The sequence below is a fragment of the Pangasianodon hypophthalmus genome, chromosome 2 (assembly GCF_027358585.1).
Source record: "Pangasianodon hypophthalmus isolate fPanHyp1 chromosome 2, fPanHyp1.pri, whole genome shotgun sequence".
Classification (NCBI taxonomy): Eukaryota; Metazoa; Chordata; class Actinopteri; order Siluriformes; family Pangasiidae; genus Pangasianodon; species Pangasianodon hypophthalmus.
In genome coordinates, this window is record NC_069711.1 from 31,717,097 (window position 1) to 31,742,368 (window position 25,272).

General features: G+C 38.7%; 3 protein-coding genes across 5 annotated transcripts in view; 1 reads left to right on the forward strand and 2 right to left on the reverse strand.

The window, feature by feature from the left end:
• itm2ba (integral membrane protein 2Ba) overlaps positions 1–3,882 on the reverse strand; it is an 8,193-nt gene extending 4,311 nt beyond the window's left edge. The window contains exon 1 of one of the 2 annotated variants that reach the window (XM_026933541.3): positions 3,643–3,882. In XM_026933541.3, the coding sequence (XP_026789342.1) occupies positions 3,643–3,729 (87 nt within the window). In that variant the 5' untranslated portion in view covers positions 3,730–3,882. The remainder of the gene's footprint in view (positions 1–3,642) is intronic. The other variant, XM_026933542.3, reaches the window with a different exon arrangement.
• Positions 3,883–7,378: 3,496 nt separating this feature from the next.
• nudt15 (nudix (nucleoside diphosphate linked moiety X)-type motif 15) lies at positions 7,379–10,088 on the reverse strand. Of its 2 annotated transcripts, none has more exons than XM_026933660.3 (4): positions 9,871–10,088; positions 9,628–9,798; positions 8,695–8,866; positions 7,379–8,338 (listed from the first exon to the last, which is right to left on the reverse strand). In XM_026933660.3, the coding sequence occupies exons 1-4, from the start codon at positions 9,909–9,911 to the stop codon at positions 8,270–8,272; spliced, it is 453 nt and encodes a 150-aa protein (XP_026789461.1). In that variant the 5' UTR covers positions 9,912–10,088; the 3' UTR covers positions 7,379–8,269. The 2 variants fall into 2 exon arrangements, with proteins under 2 accessions (XP_026789461.1, XP_026789459.1); XM_026933658.3 differs by having other exon boundaries at positions 7,415–8,338; positions 8,667–8,866; positions 9,871–10,076.
• Positions 10,089–10,106: 18 nt separating this feature from the next.
• sucla2 (succinate-CoA ligase ADP-forming subunit beta) lies at positions 10,107–22,693 on the forward strand. Its single transcript, XM_034299777.2, has 11 exons — positions 10,107–10,259; positions 13,250–13,445; positions 16,556–16,655; positions 16,790–16,952; positions 18,043–18,171; positions 18,253–18,391; positions 19,012–19,173; positions 19,751–19,893; positions 19,986–20,106; positions 21,690–21,778; positions 21,969–22,693. Exons 1-11 carry the CDS (start codon positions 10,176–10,178, stop codon positions 22,041–22,043), a joined length of 1,401 nt encoding a protein of 466 aa, XP_034155668.1. The 5' UTR covers positions 10,107–10,175; the 3' UTR covers positions 22,044–22,693.
• The last annotated feature ends 2,579 nt before the right edge of the window (positions 22,694–25,272 follow it).

Below are 25,272 nucleotides of genomic sequence, written 5' to 3' on the forward strand. Positions count from 1 at the left end.
TTCCAAAAAAACTCCAAGGGATTTCCAAGAAATTTACAGATATAGAAGTCTGAGGGCGTAAAAGGCAATGTGATAGTTTGCTTTTCACAGCCAGAAGACCTAGACGCTGAATCAACACTGTCTGACGTTTTCTGTAAGGAGACGTTCATTTAATGTTTATGGAAGGAGTCTCCAGTGTCAGTACTTTGTAATAGTAAGTTTTCCACCATGAGAAAGTCTTCAGGACAGGGAAGGAGTTTGCGGTTTCTTGGTCACATGACAAGCTGAGGGTTGGGTTTTTTTTTTGTCTTATTAACTTGAGGAGGGAGAAAGTTTCAGAGGCTGTTGAGAGAACAGCTCCTATGATGTAACAGAATTGTGTCACAACATTAAATGTAACTATAAATGGATAAAAACTACGTGTACTGACAAATTTCTATATAACTGTCCAGGATGTGCTGTTAATGGCAAATAATCTAATTTGGAGTGTTAACAGTAACTTTGCTTCATCACACCACCCTGTTGTTGATTCTTTTCCTTTAACAACACACTTCTCACATAATTTCAAAAGACTGGCTACCTCAGGGAACCCTTTCACAATATTTCCTTGCAGTGGATCTCTCTCTGAATGTTTTTTTTTTTGCTCTAGAATTCAGGGCTCTAAAAAAATGACAAGCTGCTCCTTTAATCCTGCTTATTTGCTGAAGAAGCGTCAGGAGGAAAACGCTGAGGTAATGCAGGTGTGTATACAGGTGAGAGTTGCTTTCTCCCATGACGATGGTGCAATCCTGCACTGGAACACAGTCATAGCTCCTGCTTTCCTTTCACCTAGTAACACCCAAGAGGTCTGAACTTCCCTTCTGAACGTTACGTAAGTATCCTGCCTCCCACCTGTTGTATCCTCTGAACAGCTTTTTGGATAATCTCCGTTATAATATTCGCTCCTTTATTATTCCTAACAGATGTCACAACCTTGATTTTGAGTTAAATTTAAATTATAATATAAGCAAGTAACCAAATGCTATCTGAAATCATGGGGCGCACAAACTTTTGCACTCAACTACACTGTGCTGCCCTGGTACAGACTGCGTATCTAATGCCATAATAAAGAGGCAGAATATTGCATATCTCTCTCACACACACACACACCCCAAACTGTTTCCATTCTGATGCAAAACACACCATCTGAGTGCTTTAAATATCTTAAGTACGGCTCGGGTAACCATCAGGGGGAAAAAACATCGACATCCACGGAGAGAGGAATCCAATTTGAGCGCAGTGTGTGTCGCTGAAAGGCTCCAAATAATCCATTAATCAATAAACTTCTCTAAACGCCGTCTGATCAGAGCCTGTGATATTCCAGTGACGTAATCTCGCTAATCTGAAACACAAACACGGAAACAGGGGTACAGTTTCACCCATTCATTCACACACACACACACACACACACACACACACACACACACACACACACACACACACCTTGTCCTAACAGAGACAGTCTTTGTTGGAATGTGAGGACTGGTATGAGTTTTTTTTCCTGTGGTTTTTAAACCAAAGGACTCGACTAGGCTTTGATCACCCATGTGGCAGAGAACAGAGACGTATAGAACCTGGTCAGACCACACACACACACACACACACACACACACACACACACACACACACACACACGCTGTTCTGACAAGGAATTACTGACCGCATACCACAGTGAGGCAATCCTTTTAACTAGGAATTTAACAACCTGATACTAGGCATCAGTTATTTGTATTATGTTTGTGACAGATCTGAAATGTGGGCCTGCTATCAGATTTGATCAGATTTTAACTTATTTTATGCAACAAAAATATGTTATGTATCGAATAAAACACTTAGAAGTGTGCATTTATAGGAAAATAATCAACTACAGGCTGGTGTGAGGAAGCAGCGTTATCGGTTATCGCTTCCATCCTGAAGTTGATTATATTCCTATAACAGCACGTCCCAAAGTGTTTTATTCCTCTTGTACCACAGTAATTTTCCAACATTATAAAAGTTTTAGTTTCAGAAAAAAGACCAAGTTTTGCTTGTACAGGAAAATAATCAACGACAGGGTGGTGTGGTGTGACCTAACACAAAGTGGAGGTACTGTTACATCTCCAAGTGTGTACCTTGAAGTGTTTTATTCCTCTTATACCACAGCCAACACTAACAGCTTATTATTATTATTAATAATAATAATAATAATAATACAACAGCACTGTTAAATTCTTCAATCTTCAATCAGAAGGCGTTGATTAATTTTCTGTAACAGCAGCTCTGTAGTTCCAGCTATAATTCCAAAAAACTGTGGAGAAAATGAGGGATAAGTTTAAAGGAAGGAGTCTCCAGTGTCAGCACTCGGTCAGTAACACTGACACAGTTCAGTAACACAGATGAGTTTATACCTTTGTGGATTCTTGTAAAATGACAAACTGCATTTTTTTAAAGGAGAAAAAAAGAGAGGCTGGTGAGAGATCGACTATTTAAAGCTGCTATAACGTAAGTGATAACGGGACGTTCTACAGAAATAAATGTAACTAGAAACGGATAAGAAGTATGTTTGCTAATACATTAAAAATGGTCATTGTTGACAAATTACTGTGGTGTAAGAGCAATAAAACACAGCAACTCTCACGCCAGCGAACTGTTGATTATTTTCCTACATCACCGCACCCCCGAGTGCTTTATTCATCACTTAATCAACACCTTCTGATAGATCAGACTTCCGATCTCATGTTACTTTCCATTCAGTGTGTATGAAAAGCGCGGAGCTGCAGTGGGACACACAGACCAGACTACAACTGCCAGCTTTTCAGTAACACTAGAAGCTCCTCTCACTGTTTAATTAATATTTCACAGCTTTTTTTTTTTTTCTTTTCTTCCTCCATCTCTACTCGCCCACATCACACTGACTCATCACTATCAGACCATCTGATGTGATCTGATGTGAAGTGAAGTGATGTGATGTGTGTGCAGCTACACACTCAGCTGAAACACAAGGCAGGAGTCTGGCGCCTGAGGGAAACCGGAAGTGCTCACTATTTATACCTCCTGCCTGCTTTGCAGTCCAAAACACGACCCTGGACAGCACAAAGCAAGCAAACACTCACTAAATACAAGTGTGCTCACATTTATCAAGCAGAATTTCTGAGAATTATGCAAATGTGTGTGTTGTGAAGCTGCTTAAGCGGCCATGTCGCCTAGCTGCGGCTTTCTGTTGGGGTTTTTTTTTTTTTTTTTTAATCAGGTCAGCCATTTTCTTCACAGCCTGCTCTATTTATTTAAAGCCTGAAACTGAAAATGCTCTACAAACACTCTCTGTTTTGTTGTTGTGCATTTAAAACATTTTCAATTAAAAAAAAAAACATTCAGCTGCAATGTAAAGCTGTAAAGTTAGCATCATAGCTAGCTATTTTTTAAATAATAACATTAACGTTTGCCAAACAACAGTTCGTTAGACTCACTACTACAGCAAAAAAAAAATATATATATATATATATATATATATATACAAATTCTTTAACTTAAATGCTAGTTTATGGCTTTAAACCATGAATTAACACTGGATAATTAGTTAGAAGGTTTATTAGTGTGTGTAAAGGAAAAAAAGAAGTCTTCATGGCCTTTGTAAACTTAACTCACCCCTTCCTGTGGGATTAAAGCCTCGTCCTTTTCTCCTTTCTTCAGCTCTTTCTGCGCCAAAGCGGAGTTAAATGTTACTTTAACCATGCTTAAACCTGCTTAGAAGTGAGCAAAAGTTCAAAATAAAAACGTCTCCACCGAGTAAACTTGATTGTCTGGCTGTAAACTCCGAGTGAAGACCGATGTTTGTGGGCTTCCACTGAACTGTGGCGCATTTAGCAGGATACACTTTCACTTTGGAGCTGAGGCCACCAGGGGGCGCACAACAACACCACAACACCACACCACAACAAAGCACACAGAAAACTGGAGTTTTATATATATATATATAAAATATAAAATATATATTCTCTATATATATATATATATATATGCAATACAAATCTAGGTATATATATATTTATAAAATAGGAATATATTTATTTTATTTTTTCTTTCTTTCTTTCTTTCTTTTTGAGAGCAATTGTAACATGGCAAAGCAATTAATCCCCCTGGGATTAATAAAGTTCTTTGAATCTTGAATTGAATCTTGAAATGCTAAAGTAAAACTCCACTTCAAGTGTTTTCACACCAAACTGAGATCCCTTGAAGTGGACCAAGACATTAACCAAGTGAAAACGGACCCAGTTCTCTTTTCTCTTTCCGTTCACACTGTCCCTGTCTGTGAGAGAGGATTCGGATCCTTTTCTGGTCCACTTCAGCAGTAACGGGGTCTCAGACCTCTTTGCGTTGCTTTTTGGGTCCTAGTCTGGGACGCAGTCAGTTATTTAAGGGCCCTAGGCAAAATATCGGAATGGGACCCATTATTTAGCATTAATCATTAAAATATATATATATATATATATATATATATATATATATATATATATATATATATATAATTTGCATTTTTAGGGGCCCCTTGGATTCTGAGGGCCCAAGGCGGTTGCCTGCCTTTGCCTAGTGCTAAGTTCGTCCCTGGATCCTTTTGCAATGCTGTGTGTTATCTACGATCTACGAGATGAAAAACATGACGCTGACGGTGGTATTAGGATGAAAGTCGAAGCTTTGGAAGCTGTTTTGTTTGAGCAAAGTGTACAGAAGAGGAGGTGAGAGATCTGGACAGATTAAAGCGCTAAAGCGCCACTGCTCCTTTTTGTTTTTTTTTTTAACTTTAAAGTAAAACTCCACTTCAATTGTTTTCACACTTGAGTTAAAAGAACTGAACTCAGACCCCTTGAACTGAACCAAGAGGTGAACCAAGTGAAAAAGGACCCAGTTCTCTTTTCACTTTTCTCTTTCCGTTCACACTGTCCCTGTCTCTGAGAGAGGATTCAGATCCTTTTCTGGTCCACTTCAGCAGTAACAAGGTCTCAGACTTCTTTGTGTTGCTTTTTGGGTCCTAGTCTGGGGTAGAGTTAGTGATTTAAGGGCCCTAGGCAAAATACAGGAATGGGGCCCTTTATTCAGCATTAATCAATAAAAATATATATAATTTGCATTTTTTTAGGGGCCCCTTGGATTCCAGGGGCCCAAGGCGGGTGCCTGCCTTTGCCTAGTGCTAAGTTCCCCCCCTGGGTCCTCTTGCAGTGCTGTGCATTGTGGGTACAGCAATATTGTGCAAGATGGCTGACCCTAAACATGTACTAGTTTTCCTGTACAACATGTTTTTAAAAATTACAAAAGAGAAATAGAGAATGCAGTAAAAAAAAAAAAATTAAAGAAATCAAAGCACAATACTGCAAACGAATGCAGAGGATAAGGACAAGAAAAATATGGTGAAAAAGCTCCTGTTGAAGCTGCGTTATTTTTCTCTGAGGCTTCTCTTACATTTCTGATCGTTTTTTTTTATGCATCCAGATCCTGATCTTCATGGCTGCTGCGGTTAAGCAGCTGCTCTTCCACGCTGAACCACGGTTGATCTAGCTGCATGTAAACTTTAGGGGCACGGCTTTTACACACTTAGTAGTAATAGCGCCAAAAGTGAGCATCTGTGAGCTCCTACACAAAAAAGCAACTTAACTTTCTACAAAATGATCATTTTAAATAAATAAGTAACAAAACCAACACACAAATATTAACCCTATACTCTTCCAGCAGAAGCAGCCATGCTGAATAGCGCGATTTGTACGGAGGCCTGTATGAGAATTCACTTGAGAAATCAAGTGACCCGGAGTGATTTGTGTTCACGATAATAATAAATAATAATAAAATTTATATTATATAGCACCTTTAAAAAGGCCTCTCAAGGCACTTTACATAAGAGTATATAACAATAACAATAATAGTAATAACAATAATTTAATAACAAAACAAAGTAATCAAATAAAAGCAATCCTAAAAAAATAAATTTTGAGAGAAGATTTAAATGTACTAAGAGATTGGGCTTCTCTAAGATCAGATGGAAGGGAGTTCCACAGTTTTGGAGCGTAAGAAGAGAAGGCCCTATCACCCGTAGTACGCAAACGAGTCTGAGGGACAGTTAAAAAACAGAGTTAGAGGAGCGGAGATCACGTTTTGGGGTGTAATAGGTTAAAAGCTCGGTCAAATACTGGGGAAGCCAAACCATGCAATGCCTTGTAAGTAAGCATAAGAATTTTAAAATCTACACGAAACCTGACAGGGAGCCAGTGCAAAGATTCCAAAATAGGAGAGATTTGCTCACTTGTCCTGGACCTGGTCAGGATCCTAGCTGCAGAATCTTGTACATACTGCAGTTTACTTATTGTAGACTTAGAGACCCCAGCAAGGAGCGCATTGCAGTAATCAATGCGAGAGAAAACAAAAGTATTGATCAACTTTTCAGCCACAGAAAAAGATAACATAGGACGCAATCTTGCAATATTTCTGAGATGAAAGAAGGATGTGTTAACAATGCATGCTTTTAGTGAACCGTCCCTGACGTCACAGGGAGACACGGAGAGCACACTGTTCAACAATGCTGTTCAACAGGAGACAGAATTTCGACAGATAGACAACTGTCAGGTTTGTTGTTACTTCCTAAAAAAAAAAAAGAGCAAAAGCTTCTTTTCTCACCATTTTCCAGAGACGCCATTTTAATTTGAAATCCAGTGTAGAAGTAGTGGAGACAATGCAAAACAATGCAGTTGTATCAAGTTACAGCTTGCCTACCTTATCTATGATCTACGAGATGAAAAACATGATGCTGATAGTGGTGTTAGGATGAAAGTCGAAGCTTTGGAAGCTGTTTTGTTTGAGCAGAGAGTACAGAAGAGGAGGTGAGAGAGCTGGACAGACTAAAGGCCTAAAGCGCTGCTGCATCGCCCTCTTTCGTTAGAGATGAGGTGAGGGCTAATGCGGCATTCGACTTACCTCTTAAGTGTTAATTCGCAGGTTGGAATGATGACATTTTTTTTTCCTCAGTAAGAAAAAAACATGGATGACTCTATGTTAGCAACAAGCTAGCCGTCTAAGTATGATGAGTGATGTATATTTTCCTTCTCCAAAAAGTGATCTGTACTGTATAGTCAGTGTTAAAGATTTAACAAGCAAATATGTCTGTATGTTGATTGATCTAAAGGAAATACTTGAGTTTTCACAGCTCATTTAAAGGTAAGAAGTGCTACTTTGTTTATTTCTGGTGCTGCGTGCAGCCGTGGTGATTTGAGTCACTCCGTAAACTGGTACTGAACTCGTTATTGAGAAGACTTCCCCAAGTTAACGAGTAGGAATTTCAAGTTGAGGGGGTGTTTTCTTTTGCTTTTCCTGGTTGGAGGTTGGGAAATACAAGTTGTGACTTTAATTCGAATGCAGCATAAATCCCACTGCAGCACTTTCAGCAGGTAGTCGAACGGCGTTGTGAGTAATGCAGGAAACCATTCCCCAAAGTGAAAACACACCAACATGTTGATGAAAGAAGTGTAAACTAAAAATGTCCACTCAGAATTTCAGGATAAAGTAAATCTTGGATGCCATTGAATCATGTTTTAATTATAAAGATTAACATGCAAGATGTTCAGGGTGGAGTTTTCCTTTAATTTGCCCTATAATGTAATTGCAATCTGTTAAATCTCCATTCCTTTCGCTGGTACAGCTATGTGTTTGCATACTGAAACCTGATTGGCTGTTATATCTTATGACGCAATAACTTTTGAATGTCATCTGTTCAGTACTTAGCTTTTTCAAGATTTTGAGATTTTCGGCTCAACGATTTTTCTCAAACGATGACTTTTCAAAAGGATGATTTTCTTCCTCTGTCCAGTCTGCACACTTGCATTAATTTCCTTTAAAGGCTTTAAAACTCCACTTTTAAAAGAATATTTAGGTGGATTTAACAGCTCCAAATGGATGGATCTGCTTCACACTAAAGTAATTCCTAAAGTAAGTGTAAATCTAATATATGAATCAGTCACGCTAGCATGAGTAGTAAGCATACTGCTATAAATACAAGGGACACTCCAAAAAATGATGCTTCTGTAGTTAAATTATAAATATGTTTAATATTACTAACACATTAAACACTGTGCCATTGCTGTAGCTCAAAGCCATATTTGTGGTACTCGTTTCATGTCAGTTCTAAGAGTAGAGCAACTGGATGGAGAGTTTATTCTGAGTTCTTCACACAGGAAAGTCGAAACAGTTCCTCGATTGCATTAAATCTTCCTGAATGGCTGGAAACCCTGCTGTCTCAGATTGGCCAGTGGTAAGAAAAGCTGCTCCTCAGGGGGAAGGTCGTCCCAGGCTCTCCATGACCAACCTGAACACCCGACACAGGAAACAGAATTATTAGTCAATTATGGTTATTTTATTCAGCATACAATAGTTACTGCAACAAGTGAATTTAAAGCGTGACAGCCCCGCCCTCCCATGTCTATGAATGTTGTTCACAGTTGCTAACAGAATTCACCAGCTGGCCTTAGGCATCCATTATAATTGAGGTTTGAGCAAACAGGTTTCCCATGTTTTCCCCCCTCAATACAGGGAAATATGTCAAAATCTTGTCTGTGTTAATCTGAAATATATTACAGAAACCAGCGTATTCCTTTAATAAAACACTAACAGCCCTGACGTACAAACGGCTTTACCCTCGTTTTTCTCAGGCTCCATATTTACTGGCTCGGATGTTATGAAGTCCTTATCCACTTCTCCTTGCATGAAGAGTGTAATGTAGTGATAGTTTTCTTCAAGCTTGATGGAGTTCACTACGGAGGCAAACCGGAGGTTCTTTAACCGAATACCGGCCTCCTCCATCACCTCTCTCTGTGCACACTCCTCCCATGTCTCGCTGCAGGAAATGTATTAAAACAACAACAACAACAACAACATTATGAGAATATGAAGGAATATTTGTGAGTCATATGTCGTCATATGCCAGTGGGGTTTAGGTGGTCCTCTGTGATGTGTATAACTATGTTATAACTCTTGTTATTGGGTTAAAATGGATAAACACTGCTTAGTAAATTCATAAATTCATTGTAATGTGCATATTAATGTGTATAAACCTGGGCATTAATAAAACTTGTGCTTTTTTGTGGTCATAGCTCACAATTATGGGCCAACTCAGGGCTATTAAAAATATCATAAGTTGAAATATTTGAACATATCTTTGAATTTGATCATTATTCATCTAGAAACACTTTTAAATATTACATATTGCTCTTTTAAAATACAAAACTGAATGAGCATCTAATCCATGCTTTACCCCTCTGGTGCTGTTTTTGTACTCTACACAATTAAAGGTGCAATATGTAATTCATATCCTGTGATGTAGTGTAAACACTGACAAGTCTTATACCCAGAGAGAACAAAAGTCTTTTTGTTTTGAAAAAGTGCCGGGGACAAGAATGATGAGGCAGAAAACAGGGAAGAACTCAGCGTCTCTGTGTAAAATAGCCTGAAAATAAAGAACCGCATATGCAGACACATACTGTGAATCAACTTTGAATATTCTACTGTATCTCCGACTTTGATTATTGTACGTCTAGAAAGGCTTTTAAACTTTACACATTGCGACTTTAAAATTCAGAACACCTTTAGACCACTCACCCGAATTCAATGTGACCTCCAGGTAACTGATACATCCCTTTTCCAACCAAGCATTTTCTCTTTCCCAGAAGCACACATCCTGGGTGGGAGGAATCAGTGACGAGCACGCCGAGACCCACTCCTGGACGCTTTGGCATGTGATTCTGAACAACCTCTGCCATCTCAGTCAAGCTGAGGAATAATGTGTTTAGCACTCACTCCTTCCTGTATAAGTCTCAATCAGATATTCAGAAACATACTTACTGATGTCTTCCTGTGCATGTGAATCTTCTGACTAATAACATACTAATTAAAAGGTGAAATTAAATCATTCTAGCAACAGAAACACAGTCTGAACACCTGAGAACATCTATAATAACATCTTTTTTTATGCTGTGGTACACTTAGTGCTAAAACCAGGCTTCGTGTTTGGCCTGATGAATGAAAGCCCTTATTCACGCCTTTTTCACTTTCACAGAGCGCGAATGCGCAAATTGCGTAGTTTTTCCACGTACGCATGCGCAGTGGGTGATTTATTTTACCGCAGCACAGCTGCTGGAGGGAGAAACATGGCGGCGTCCCTGATCTGCGGCCGATTGTCCGCTGGACTGAGGAATTCCGGGTCCAGGACAGCTTTAAGTTCAACAGCTAAGGTTGGTTTTGGAGAGGAAATATCAGGGGTTTATATGGAATATATTTTGCATGTTTTGGGAGCCTTTAAAATAAGAAATTAATCAAAATGGATGGACTCCAGATTTGACATTAGCCAGCTAGCTGTCAACATCATTAATCCTTAGCAAATAGCATGCTTGCTAAAGCTGTTCTGATATTATAGCTGTCAAATTATTATTGTTGCTTTACGTGAAATATTTTCTAAACATTTATTCTGTAATACAATTTGTATATACAACATCTAGTAGGAGTTATAAATCTGTATCGACCGAGCTGTAGCCGAATCCCAAATCGCTCTTTGCTCACTATAAAGTGCACTACATAGAGTGCAACACTTGTTAATGCACAGTCTATAAAGTGCACTTGGTGTCTTATAGAGACTGGTTTGGAATTCAGCCATGTCAACACGCCTTCTATATTATTTTGACTTAGTTTGGCCTCCAAGGAACGGATTCTGGATTCTACCCTGTTAATAAACAAGGAAGATTTTAAAGTCAGAATCAGACAGCCAAGTCAAGGTCACCTAGAACAACTAGTTAACATGTTAACCAGCTAGATACCACTGCTAGTCAGGCACAGCTGTGTGAATGGACCTATTTTAGAGACAGTTATATTTAGCCATCTGTCCTTAGCAGTCCACAAAAGCACTGATCATGGTTAAAAAGGTTTTTCGTCTTTAAAGGTTCATAGCTTTTGTTCTGTTGTTGTAAAGAAACAGTGCAGATCAGCAAACTCCTGCAACACACACCGACCGACCCACTGCTATGAAGTAGAAATGCAGAGCGCAAAAATTAAAATGATCTCAGAGTGTAGAGATGAGGAAGTGAGAGAGCTGGACAGACTGAAACTACTAAAGCACTGCTGCATCGCTCTCTTTAGGGAGAGACGAAGATCAGTGTGCATTTAAGGTGGAGGAGCTGTAATTCATTATAATCTAAAATATAAACTAAGATTGTTGTTTCCTGTGTGTTTACCTCATATCTGGGTTTGGTCAGAAAAATTGGGGCTGTTAGAAACTTTCCAAGTCGTAATTTTAGTGAACTCGTAACAGTTATTTTTAATGGTTTTTCCCAGCCTCTGTGGAAATTATGTTTATTTATATATACACACAGTACTGTGCAAAAGTCTTATTATTACGTCCTATTATGTTCATATATATATATATATATATATATATATATATATATATATATATGCACCCCCTTTTTTTTTTTTTTTTTAGTACAAACTTTGTTATAGATGTTTATTTTCTGACTTCTACATTATTGATTCAGTACGAAAACATTTTAGATTCCAAACATTAGTTTTCCAGCACAAAATTAAATGTTACAGAAAAATGTTTGTATGTCAGTAAAGAAAGCAGCAGATTCCATAAGAGACACTTTTCAGACAAAAAACATAATGAAGGCTGCTGGGTTTCGCTGCAGAAATAAGAAGCGAGTCGACAGTCAAAGTCTCCAGAAGAACTGTGGCTGCTTCTGCAAGATGCTCAGTAACACTTCCAGCTCATTTCCTTATAAAACTGCACACACTGTACCTGAGACTACTATTTAAAAAACAAAAAACAAAGGGTCATCATTTAATGGTCATCATCATCATTTAATGTAGAAACATTTAATTTCATTTTTAATTTCATTATTTTTGAAGGCAACGTTGCTCTACAGCATTTCTTTGCATGGTAACCTGCACTAGCATGAGTGTGTGTAGGAGTGTAAGAGTCTGTGTTTATATACAGGACAATTATAAGGAACTCTTACTCCAGGTGTATTCGTCAGATTTGTGTAATGTGGTGTGAGATAGATAGTGCGCTGATCAGGTAATAAACCGTCAGATAAACACTCAGTGTAATAAATCTCCGCTCTCAAATCCAATCATTTGGCCTCAGTGACGTAGCCAGGAATTAATTTCAGGGGGATGAGGAAATATCTGTACAATTAAGTTGATAAGTGTGATGCAGTCTTGTGTTTTGGGTGGATGCCAGACAGCAGTAGGAGCGGTGGCGGAGTTCAGAGTTTGGTGTTTATTTAACGTCAGCCAGTCTTGCCATATTTAATGATAGGGGATGTCTTAGCTTCTGAAACCTAATCTCTCTGTACTGCTATCGTAAACCTCCAGTATTTCATCGGACACTTTGATATCTTTGAGCTCAGAGTGTATCTTTCAGACAGAAATGGGGGAAAAAGGCATGATTCATACATGATTGGTTAATCCTGTTTCTCACCATAACAGCTAAATGTAATCAAACAAACCAATTCTTTTATTTAAATAATAGTGTGATTAAATGTAAACGAATCCTTATAAAGACTTTGCCCTTTTTACGAAATTATTAAAGCGCAATTACTGCATAAAACATTTTATGATACGTTTATAATCATCTGCAACTATATAATATATGAGTGTTATGTTAGTTTGGAACATCAGATATTTAAGAGTGGTTCAAAAGCGAAGTCTTTCCCAAATCTACACCTCAGTTTGGCCTGCGTAAAGTTTCCACTCTCACTGAGCGTCACCGTGCTGCTCCTTGGGCCCTGTTTGGAGACTTGTGACGAGGTTTTGCGAAGCTGTGACTGTTGTTACTGATTGTGTGTTTGCAGTCATCTTGCAGTCATCCTGAGCAGCGCTTTGTAAACCCCCCCCTCCACAGGATCGAGAGGAAAGGTTGTGCCTCTGCTCATGTTACAGTCTAGCTGAGGCACTTGACCTTGTAGTGAACACAGTGTGTTTATTTAAAGCGGTTTCTCAAGTCTTGCTTTTCTTTTTTTTATAATATTTACAGTCACATCAGCAATCCCAATTGAATGTACTGAATTAAATAAGATTTTTATTGTGGAATTATTTTCATCCATAAAAGATATAGTTTTCCTTGTGTGAGCTTCACCATAAACTATTAGTAGAGCACTTAGGATCCTGAGATGATTTCACTAAAGTATACAGGAACACAGTATCTACTTCTGTCTCTTTGACTTATCAGGTAATTACCGGGACATCGGGGCTGTTCGGTAACCATGGCCACCAGCCGTCTCCGCTGGCGACGGGGCAGCAGCAGAGGAACCTGTCGCTGCACGAGTACCTGAGCATCGGCTTGCTGAAGGAGGCAGGGATCTCTGTGCCTGCGGGGTTGGTGGCCAGCTCACCTGATGAAGCGTACGCCGCCGCCAAGCAGATCGGTAACAGCACATGACGCCGTAGTGTTACAGATTCTCAGCTTTTAGAGCATTTTATATACATATATACATATATACATATACACACACACACACACACACACATATATATAACTACGACATTTATGTGTACTGTGCATCACTGAGACGGTTCGCACGTCCTGTCATGTGACCTTCCAAATATTCATGTGCATGTTATATTACAGAATATTAATTACCCATCTAATGAATGTGCCATGAATTTTAAAAACCAGCCAAGTTTCTGAACAGCACTGCTTCTGATTGGTCAGAAGGTGTCGATTAATTGTCTATGACAGCAGCTCTGATCTTGCTATAATTCAGACCACATGTGGTATAAGAGGAAGAAAACACTTTGTAACATGTTTTTTATTTTTGAAAATAATCAACTTCAGGATGGTAACACTAACTCTGCTCAGCTCCAACACCACTCTGTTGTTGATTGTTTTTCTGAAACAGCACGGCGTTACAGAAAGTGTTTTAGTCCTTCCGCAGTATTCTTGGTTAAACTCGTAACTCTAATCTAAGCACCAGGTCTAATCGAACTAAAAATGTTTCTATATAATTTTTTTTATTCTCCATTTCTTTTTTTTTTAATTTCACCGTAAACAAAGTAAATCTGATTGAGCATTGACAGACACTTGGTTCCTGATATCACAAGATGATGGTTTGTGTGTGTGTGTGTGTGTGTGTGTGTGTGTGTGTGTGTGTGTGTGTGTGTGTGTGTGAGTTTGCCTTGTTTACTGTATTCATACTGACTTGGGTCTAAACATAGATTGACCCTGGCCTTATTTGTGTGTGTGTGTGTGTGTGTGTGTGTGTGTGTGTGTGTGTGTGTGTGTGTGTGTGTGTGTGTGTGTGTGCGCACAACTGAAAGAAGAGGAATGGGCTTGTAATGCAGTCCTACACACAGATACACTCTTTTCTTTCAATTATTAATCACTGGTAGGTTACAGATCATTATGTGAGCTTGACTGCTGCAAAATGAATGATGATTGGAATCATGATCACAATTTTTGGCACCCTCAATTAAAATACTTGTTGTTCTCATTTAACATTAACAAATTGGTTAATGTTACATAGATGTTAGACGTCACAGTGCACTTTGATATTTTCCGGTTTCTGCTTTTGTGGATCAGACCACGGTTCCATACTGTAGTGACATATTTATACATGAAATAAATTAATTCATAGCTTGTAATGTAAAATGCGAAAGAACTTTTCTGTTGATTTAAATTGCAGAATAAAGTGCAATGACATTATTTTGTTCCTGATGATCTTTTCAGCCATGATTGTGCGTCTCTTTCTACTCTGTAGAAAATCTGAGGATTTTGACGGTGTTCCTGATGTACAGTCTCAGCACTGTGCCAATTAGAGTTTCCTTCTTTCGTATGATTTTCGTAGAATTTGTGGACATGTGATCTTTTAGACGTAGCTGCTGGTGTGTTAATGAACCAGCGTGCCTCTGAACTTTGGTGTTACTTGGCTGTTCGCCAGGTGGAGTGTGCGATTGTAATGACACCCATCGCGCGACTCTCACACCATCAGAGCTGGAGATAATGTTTACAAAACAGAAGTAGTCTTGTGCCAGGATTAAGATGTGACGTTTAAGCAGCATGATGTCTTCGTTTTCTAGCTAAGCTGAGAAGCCAATGAGCGATATATATTCATATAATATTCAGTGCAATATATATTCATATACTATACTCATAAATACTCATACTCATAAAATGAGCGATATATATTCATATAATATTCAGTGGGCTTGTTGGAATCAACTGATCAAAATGTCTTGAATTCATTGTGATTATTTGTGCTGACCAAATTTTCTGCAGTTTCAGTTTCTCACATTAAAATTCCACCTTTCAGTTAAAAATCCACCCCAAACATGGAGAAAACGTTTTTTTCCCCCCATGTTGCCGAAGCAGATTTTGTTTCTTCTATTTATTTTATTTTTTTCTAATCAGATTATCTATCCAAACATGATACCTTCTACATTATTCAGTAGTCTTTAACTGTTTTCTAGGCCTACTCAAGATTTTTATAATAAGCCTGAGCTACGTATGAAGCATCTTGTTATAGGAAAATAATTAACGATGTTAGCACCCTAAAATTGATCTTCCTTTAACAGCAATGTGACAATAGTAACGATTTTGCATTTCTCAAATAACTACACATTGTACTTTTTATCTGCTTATAGTTACATGTCATGTGAACCCCTGATGTGTGTCGGTTTCTGATCGTACAATGCTACATGTGAAAAAATGCTTTAAGACAGGCGTAGATGGAGCATTACATTTAAGTCACACACATTTCAAACTCTTGACAGTACAGCGAGAAAGACTGTACGCTTGTCACTTGTCTAAGTGACTGTTTCGTGTGTTCAGTAAAGTTTAATCCACAGACAATGTTAAAACTATAAATCTATAATGTAGTGTTCATTACATGACAGATAAGGTAATGAGAATTTAAAACTTAAAACCATAATTATACGCTTGCAAGAATTTCAGGTAACCACATTCATTTTGCATGAGCTGGAACATGATAATCTCCAGATTTATTGGCACCCTGCAAAATTGACTATACGAAATAAATAACATGATACTTTTACATAGATAGATAGATAGATAGATGCTGACTGCACCCCAGACCACCTTGTCTGACATCATTGTCTGACCTGAAACAGGACAATAATAGTAGTTCTGGAGAATATTTATTTTTAATATTCTGTGGGTTTGCCATAATTTTGCTACGTATATATGAATAAGAAGTTCTTATGAGAAGGCTGGAAAATTTGAAACAGTGAGCCTCATTTATCAAGTAAGATCTGAACAGATTGATTAATTGTTCACAAGAGCGTTTACGCAAGGAATGTGTTTTATAGCGTCATTAAATGTCAATCCTCTGTGCTGTGAATGTGTGGAATTTTTATTCTGGTTTGGCTCATGAAAACTTTTACATACAACTTTACTAAAAGAATGATAAACAAGCCTCATGGAGCGTTATCATGAAGGATGCAGATGATTCTGGAGTTGACTGTAATCGCAGTAATGAAGATATTCTCTTGCTTCTCTCTGTCTCTGTCTCCTGCGCAGGCTCTAAGGATCTGGTGGTGAAAGCTCAGGTGTTGGCTGGAGGAAGAGGCAAAGGAACGTTTGAGGGAGGATTAAAAGGCGGAGTCAGAATCGTTTACTCGTGAGTGTGATCTGATTCAGAGTGCATTTCATCACTCCTGCTGCATGTTTCATGCCATGTCAAGTCATGTCATGAATCCTTTGCACTACTACACCACTATTATATCTCTTTTCTCTCTCCATGTGTACACTAAGGCCAGAGGAAGCGAGGGACATCTCCTCACAGATGATCGGCAAGAAGCTGTTCACCAAGCAGACGGGCGAGGCGGGCCGCATCTGTAACCAGGTGTTCATCTGCGAGCGCCGTTATCCCCGCAGAGAGTATTACTTCGCCATCACCATGGAGAGATCTTTCCAGGTCTGAGCCCTGATGATGTCACTGGGATGGGGTGGGGTGGGATATCGGTATACACCACACTGAATTGTGATTGGCTGCACCACTTCCTGGTAAAGTGTTAAATGAAACCCCTTTCACACATGTGTCATGTAGTTAATTACTGCAGCACTCTCAAACATTCCTATACCCATTATTGTAGTTTTGCCTCAATCTTATCAATATCAGTGCACAAAAGCACAAAAATTTGAATGGGTGGAGATTGTTGCTGTGTTCTGGAGATATTAGTGTGTGATTGGTGTCCAGCAGGGGGCACAAGAATGTTATATCACACTCAAAAATGCATAAAACTGCCTCTCAGGGGAACCAGGGGGTATGACGAGGAAGCGGACGCACTGTCAATCATTCCATGCATCAACCAATCAGATAGGGTTAATGTCAGGATTAGGATTAGACAATCATTTAATAATCACAAATTATATTGAGCAATTAAAAATGTGAACTAGATGTTCATCATATTATACATCAGCCACTCGTATTACTGCAGTTTCATGGTAACATGACAAGCTGTTTTTATGGTCTTATTAACTTTAAGACTGAGAGAATGAAAGAGAAGCTGGTGAGAGAAAGAGATAATGTAATTGATAGCAAGAACTAACTTTTTTGTGAACGTTCCACAAAATGGATGAAAAATATGAAATGGCACTCTACTAAATAAAAAAAATAAATTTAATTTTTGGAAAATTGTTGCGGTACAAGAGGAAAAGAACACTTTGGAAAATCCTATTGTAGAAAAATAATCACTTTGGGGTGTCAAACTGTTGATTTTTTTCTTGTAACATCACATCCCTAAGTGTTTTATTCCTTACGTAATTGATCTCTTGGTCCACTAGCATAGTTTGGGGATACTCTGTAGCTTTAGGATGGCTGAAAGAAAATAAGGTCTTTGATGGGCATAAGCAGTTACTTGATTGGGAGATGCAAAAAATGATTGACAGCCACCCCATTTGCAGCATTCCTCTATATGTCAGAGCTGTAGCTTAGCCTCATTCCACCACTGATGATGATGATGATGATGATGATGATGATGACGACGATGGTGGTTTCTCCTCAGGGCCCAGTGCTGATTGGCAGCTCTCAGGGGGGCGTAAACATAGAGGACGTGGCAGCTGAAAATCCGGACGCCATCGTGAAAGAGCCCATCGACATCGTAGAGGGCATCAAGATGGAGCAAGCCATAAAGGTGTGACATGGAAGATTAGGAAATAGCACTGTAATGTCCTGTTAACTGTGATTTCAAACACACGTCTCTTTCCTCCTCCAGGTTGCTAAGAAGATGGGTTTCCCCGAGGCTTTGGTAAACGAAGCGGCCGAGAACATGATCAAACTCTACAACCTTTTTATCAAATACGACGCATCTATGGTGGAGATCAACCCTATGGTGGAAGACTCCTCTGGCATTGGTACACTATACACACATACATGCCTGTTAATGCAGTCTGAATTAACACTCGCCAGCTTTTTCTTTTTTTTTTTTTTGTCCTTCTTTCTGGTTTTTATAAATGTTGCGTACAAACAGAGGCGCTAACATCATCACTTTAGCTGTAGCATTTATGGTTTTTGCTACAGTGATATGGTAGCTTTTCACTTTTCATCTTTTTGAAATAAAAAGAAAGTCAGACCAAACACACGTAAAATTCGCCCAGTGGAAGAGCCAATTCAGTGAAGGTGAACTTTGACCTGTCAGTTCGCAAACCGCAGTTTTTCCAAGCCAATAGAAAACAAGACTGTGGTATGTATGTCTAGTTGGTTAAAAAGGATGGAGGAGCTGCTTATTATTAAGTAGCATCACTCTGGTCTTTGTTATTATTGCATGGTGCACATCTGGAAAAAAAAAAAAAAACCCTGTTGTCGTGTCCAACAACACACACTAGGGCTTTTTGTGGTAATTTTTAAAAGAATATTGTTGTAGAAAGGTGCTTTATACATGGATTTGTACATGCATTATTAGTATTTCATTTTAAATTATGTTAAATTATTATTATTATGTTGTTATCAATAATTTTCTCTTTGTGTTGTGCAGTGATGTGCATGGACGCTAAGATCAACTTTGACTCCAACGCTGCGTACAGACAAAAGAAAGTGTTCGACTTGCAGGACTGGACTCAGGAGGATGTCCGAGACAGACAGGCGGCTAGAGCTGATCTGAACTACATCGGCCTGGACGGCACCATCGGCTGCTTGGGTCAGTTACACAACCTTTACACAATGTATTTTAATGGCAATGCTACAGCCGTGATTATTAACATACATGCTACGATCTAATTCTCCACCAATTTACTAAAGCAAACAATCGAATGCACAGTCCTTTCCTCGATGTGCACACACAGTTTCTGAAAATAAACCTTATTACTGCTTATAAGATGCAGTGAGCCTTTTCATCTAACACCTATTATTATATTTATGTCATATAGAAAAGAGAGGCTAAATGATTACCACTTAATAAACATATTTTGTGAAACATAATTTGTAAAAATGATATGCAGAAATATGCAAAATAAAGAAAACTGTAAAATGCAAATTATTTTTAAGCTTTTAGAATTAACTTTGGGGTATAATGAAGAAATATGAATCTATGATAATAATAAAGAGAAAATGGCCTCCCTTTCTGGGAGTAGCAGTAACTGGTTGTTACAAAAACATTTTAAAGATTTTATAAAAAATGTTTTAAAAAATGGAAATTAATTCAATTTCATTCATTTTCTGTTGTGAAGGTTTAATAATGATATAATGACAGAACCCCCGCTTTTATCTATCCATAGTCAACGGAGCCGGTCTCGCCATGGCAACCATGGACATCATTAAACTCCACGGCGGGACGCCTGCCAACTTCCTTGACGTAGGAGGCGGAGCCACGGCGCATCAAGTGACGGAAGCCTTCAAGCTCATCACCTCAGACAAAAAGGTAACTTGGTGATGCAGTGCATCATGGGATAGCTGTGAGTTGTACTGATTAGGAAGTGAGCTCTGATTCTAGCTCTGATCTTATTTCTGCAGGTGCAGGCCATCCTCGTCAACATTTTCGGTGGCATTATGAGGTGTGACGTCATCGCTCAGGGCATCATCATGGCCGTCAGCGACTTGGACCTCAAAATCCCCATCGTAGTGCGGTTACAAGGTGAGCGAGGAAGAAGTGGATGAAAAGGTCATGAAAATGAAGAAACCGTCTTTCAGCTGTGGAGAGGAAATGATGTCGTGTTAAAATGCAGTCATTACTGTGAGGGGAAAAGGTGACGAGCATGACGTGGCATTTCACACAGCATTGATTTAAAATAGTCACTTGGCGAAATAATAAGTAAAAGCTTCGTTAGATCAGATTATCTTTTAAGATCGCTTTATGTTTTAACAGAAAAAAAAAAACAATCTGCGTGGATTTTCATTTAACGAATGAAATGTTAAATTAGAATTGTCAGAATTCACTGCAGTGATTTAAACAGCAAGCACATGATTGCATTTCCGCAGAAACAGTGCAGAACTCATACCACAAATTCCACTGAATTTAGAAACTACTTGGAGGCTCGGCTGAGGTTTGAACAAACACTAATTTAATTTTTTTACACGTTTTTGCTGAACAGTCGAAGAAGAAAAGAACATTGATCTTCATTAAATTGAGGACTGTGTTTTTGCAGCTGTCTCTGTAAAGGCTCAGGTTTCATTCTCCAGACCTTTTTCTGAAGATCAGAGTCACACAACAGTTTATTATGATGCTAACACGTGTTTAATCAATCACTCAGTCCACTCTCTGTTAGACGTGTTTAAAACGTGAGCTCATGCGTCGTGCTGTGCTGGATTTACACACCGACTCTTATAAACACTTTCAATATGGTGTGAATTTCAAAATCATCTACAACAGTGTCATAATTGTGCAGCCTGTAGTGTTTTATAGTAGTGTTTTATAGTAGTGTTTTGTAGTAGTGTTTGATTAACCAGAAAACTGCCCTTGGTTTAATATCCCACTGTCTCATGTGATGCTTTTTTGGGATGTGTTGTAATTAACACTTCAGCTGTCCCTGTCCTACACGTCTCACTGACACTGTTTTTAAGTTTGTGCCTGCTATTAGTCCATTTCCTGAGATTGCAATTTATTTTGGTTTAGTATGAGCTGAAAGCAGACTCATAAAATGTACTTTATTTGTTGATTAGAAATACAGCGACGGAGGAAAAAAAAACCCTTTATCAACTGAGTGTAGAAATCGCAAAAATGATCCCAGCACAGCGAACACCCAAGTGCTACAGCTCTGTCTTTTCCCTCAGTTTAGCAGTTCACACCAGAATCACACGGCGTGATTGAATCACTTCAGTTGAGTCGATTCAGAGTCGACTCACTTTCTCACAAGAGTTCACTTGGAAGCGGGTTGAATGCACTTCGCTCAGACACTCTCGGTTGTTTTTGCTCTCGCCTGAATGTGATTGCTGTGTTCTGAACTGCCTGAAAAACTGCACCGAGGAAGAGAACACACCTGGGTTTGATTCAGATACTGAGCATATCATCTGAATGCTTCATTTTAATGACTGCATGAAAGTATATAGAAAATATATGCTGGAAAAAAAACAGTTACAAGAGCTGATTTGGGTTCTCTGGAGAGAAGTCGTACCCTCTGTCTCTCTCTCTCTCTCTCTCTCTCTCTCTCTCTCTCTCTCTCTCTCTGTGTGTGTCTCTGTGTGTGTGTTAATCCTCACTGTTGTTGGTGTGTCCTGCAGGAACGAGAGTGGATGACGCAAAGGCTTTAATCGCTGCGAGTACTCTGAAGATCCTGGCCTGTGATGACCTGGATGAGGCGGCTAAGATGGTACACTCAAAAACCCAACACCATGAAAATGAAGCTGTAACAGTGGCAACCTTTACAATATGATACGTTAATTAGCATAGCTTTTTAAACTAGCTGGAAGCAGCATAGAGAATCCTAACGATTCTCTCAAACACTCTTGTCTATGCCTCTTACTTTTTTTTTTTTTTTTTCCTCCCCTTCTTTCCTGTAGGTTGTAAAGCTTTCTGAAATCGTTTCATTGGCCAAAGAGGCTCAAGTGGATGTAAAGTTCCAGCTGCCTATCTAAAGAAGCCCCACATCTATGAACCGCAAAACCACAAAACTCCATGAACTGACTTTCTAGCTGCCCAGTCCCACGATTCCCATCCACTGTCTTCTGCCTACGGATGCTTTCTGAAGCCACTACGTGTTAGTCATACAGTGCATTAGCGTTTAGGCACGAGATACGCTCTGATCACGCATTTCACACAGCTCGTCTCGTCTGGGTTTTGTTAGTTAGGTCAGGTCAGTGTTACTACCTGTTCTGTACCCTTGTTTATTTTGTTAATGTCCCCAATGTCCCTTTTTTTTTTTTTTTTGAAGCGGTGGACCTATTTATGTGGGACTGTATTTATATGGAAGTACGCTGAGGTGAAGCAAGCTGGACATAGAATATGTTTGAAGCACACACATATTTCTAGAGTCTGATTTAAAAAAAAAAAAAAAAAACAAACTCCCAGCGTGCATTGTTGGAGAAGAGCCTCATTTTCTGCTTCAGTCAGTGTTTTCCGAAGAGCACGTCACCACTTCCCACCCCCTAAAACGCACAAACACTTCTCTGGGGAATCTCTGTAATCTTACTGTGTGTTCTTTTGGCTATGTATGAGGAACAACTGGTTAGCAGGAGGGAATGAATAAAATAAGAAAGGAAAAATAAAATTCTCAGTTTTATGATAATCATGAGGATGATAAATTTTGAGTTGAAAGAACTTCTCTTTTGAGAAGTATGTGACAAAGATATAGCAGTGTGTGTGTAGAATTAGATGCATATATATGCAGAGAAAAAAGTAAAAGTACATTTTAATATTTATTTAGAAAAACAATATGGTTAGCATTTGATGTAGAGCATCAAAAAATGTAGAGCATCCATCCTTAATTTTACAGACATTTAGATGAAAGTGAGAGCAAGATGCAAGAAGCTAGTTTGAAATCCATTATCATTGATTGTAAAAAGCAAAAATAAATCCAAAAATGCAAAAAAAACATGATGGTACTGGCTCATAATAGGGTAAGTGATTTAAAACAAAAAAAAAAAAAAGAAAAACATCATGGTACTGGCTCATGATAGTTCTTCCAGACTGGCACATGTATATCCATATTTTTCTATTTTTCCATATTTTTCCATATTTTTTCACTAGTTTCAACAAATAATCACTTTTAGGGAGGTTTCCTGTCTAGAAACCAACTAGAAAAATTTCAGTGCATTCTGAACAAAACTTTTGAGTGATTCAGTACAGGTGTGAAAAACTGACTGATTGGAGCTGACAAAAAGGTTCGGTAACTCAAATAGCCACTCTTTACAACCGTGGTGAGCAGAAAAGCATCTCAACACATGGAGCTTTGAGGCAGGTGAGCTATAACAACAGAAGCCCACACTGGGGTCCACTCCTGGCAGCTAAGAACAGGAATGTGAGGCCAGGTGAAGATTGGACAAACGATCCTGGACTTTTCTTTTGTTTTTATTTCGTGAGATGAAGCCAAGTAAACCTGTGAAATCTCACATTTTAAACAATAACAATAACTGTAGATGAGATTGATCAGTATTCCTGATGGAGAGCGTAAAGCTGTCATGCAGTGACCGGTCCCTTTACACTCGACAAGACGAGACAGATTGAAAGAGCCGCTCTATTTGCGCTGGAGTGTTAAGGGATTAATATTCAGTCCTGGCCAGGTGTTAATGTGCACATGAATTTAAAATGAGGCTGCTGGGTGAAGTCGGGTTTCTCCTCGGGCCTGAACAGGTGCACATTCATTGTGGAATAGGAGATTAAAACAATAAATCCGTTAGTAAATGGCTTCACTGTAGCAGCTTCGTCTTAGAAGGAAAGAAATGATTGAATGGCTGCAGACGGCTTTAAATTAGGCTTTTTATGAGTCTCGTAAGGAGACGTGTCATTTTTTTTGGTTTGAGGAGAAGGGCAAGGGCCTTAGTATTCTTTAGCCCCCCCCAAACACACACACACACACACACACACACATACTATTCTGTCACAAATATCTGTCAGACATAGCTTGAAGAAAGCAATGTCAAGGATACATTGCTGTCTGTCCCACTGTACATGCTTCCGGAAATATGTTTGACATGAAAAGAAAAGTGATTCAATAACTTCATGTACTACAACTCTCATTTCTCTCTATCTCTCTCTCTGTCTCTCTCTCTATCACTCCTCCTCATCCACTGTATCCATCATGAGCCAGCAGAAAGAACTGTTAGAAGCTTTACTCGATAAATGACTTCGTGACATTAGAGACATCTGAAATTTGTGGCCAGAAGAAATGAAAAATAACCTATAAATCTATGGAAATGTTTTTATCAAACTGGAACATATTGTGAGATTCAAATCTTTTAATAATAATAAATGGCGACGGAAGGAAAGAATTCAGGAATAAATGCTGAAAGAAAGAAAAACTGCAGAAAAAAAAGAAAGAAAGGAAATGCAGAAGATGGACAAAGAAAGCAGGAAAAGAAGAAAGAAAACAAGGGGGAAAAGTTTCTCAATAACATTCCAGTTTCAGTAAACATTCAGATTTCAGTATTCCAATAACAATTTCAAAAAGTATGAGAAATAAAAGTCCAGGCTGCAGTAAATTTTATTACTAGGTACTATTACCTTTTCATAGTTTTTTAAAACTGTATCTTGAATATGTGTGCTTTTACATTCTTAGGATAACACACACACACACACACATATATATATATATATTAACACATATATACATGTATACACACACACACACACACTACATTTCTGCTCATTTTCATGAAAGGTGCCAATACTTCTGGAGGTTACAGTGTATTCTGTAGAGAGTTCTGTAATCATTGCTGTTTATGGTCTCACTCTTTCCTCCTCACACCACAGCTCCCTCTTATCCATCTTCCTGAAAGTGAGATTAGCATAATTGCCCTGCATGCGGTGCTTGTTTTTTGAGTTTGTGTGTGTGTATGTGTGTATGTGTGTGTGTGTGTGTGTGTGTGTGTGTGTGTGATGTTGTGACTTTAAAGCTGACATTATTCTTCAAGGCACCTCAAGGATCAACTTTATCTTGGGGTAAAGGCATGCAAGGGCTTTGCCTGTCAAATCAGCAGGACTAAATTAAACTGTCACAGTAGAACGTTATTTCTCGGGGATTTGAATTTGTCTCGAGGATGTCTAATGAAGCCACTCGAAGTGGAAATTGGGGGAAAGGCCACAGGACCGTATTCACTCTGTTACATAACTCAGTTTTACAGAAATCAAACATGCTCATGCTCATGG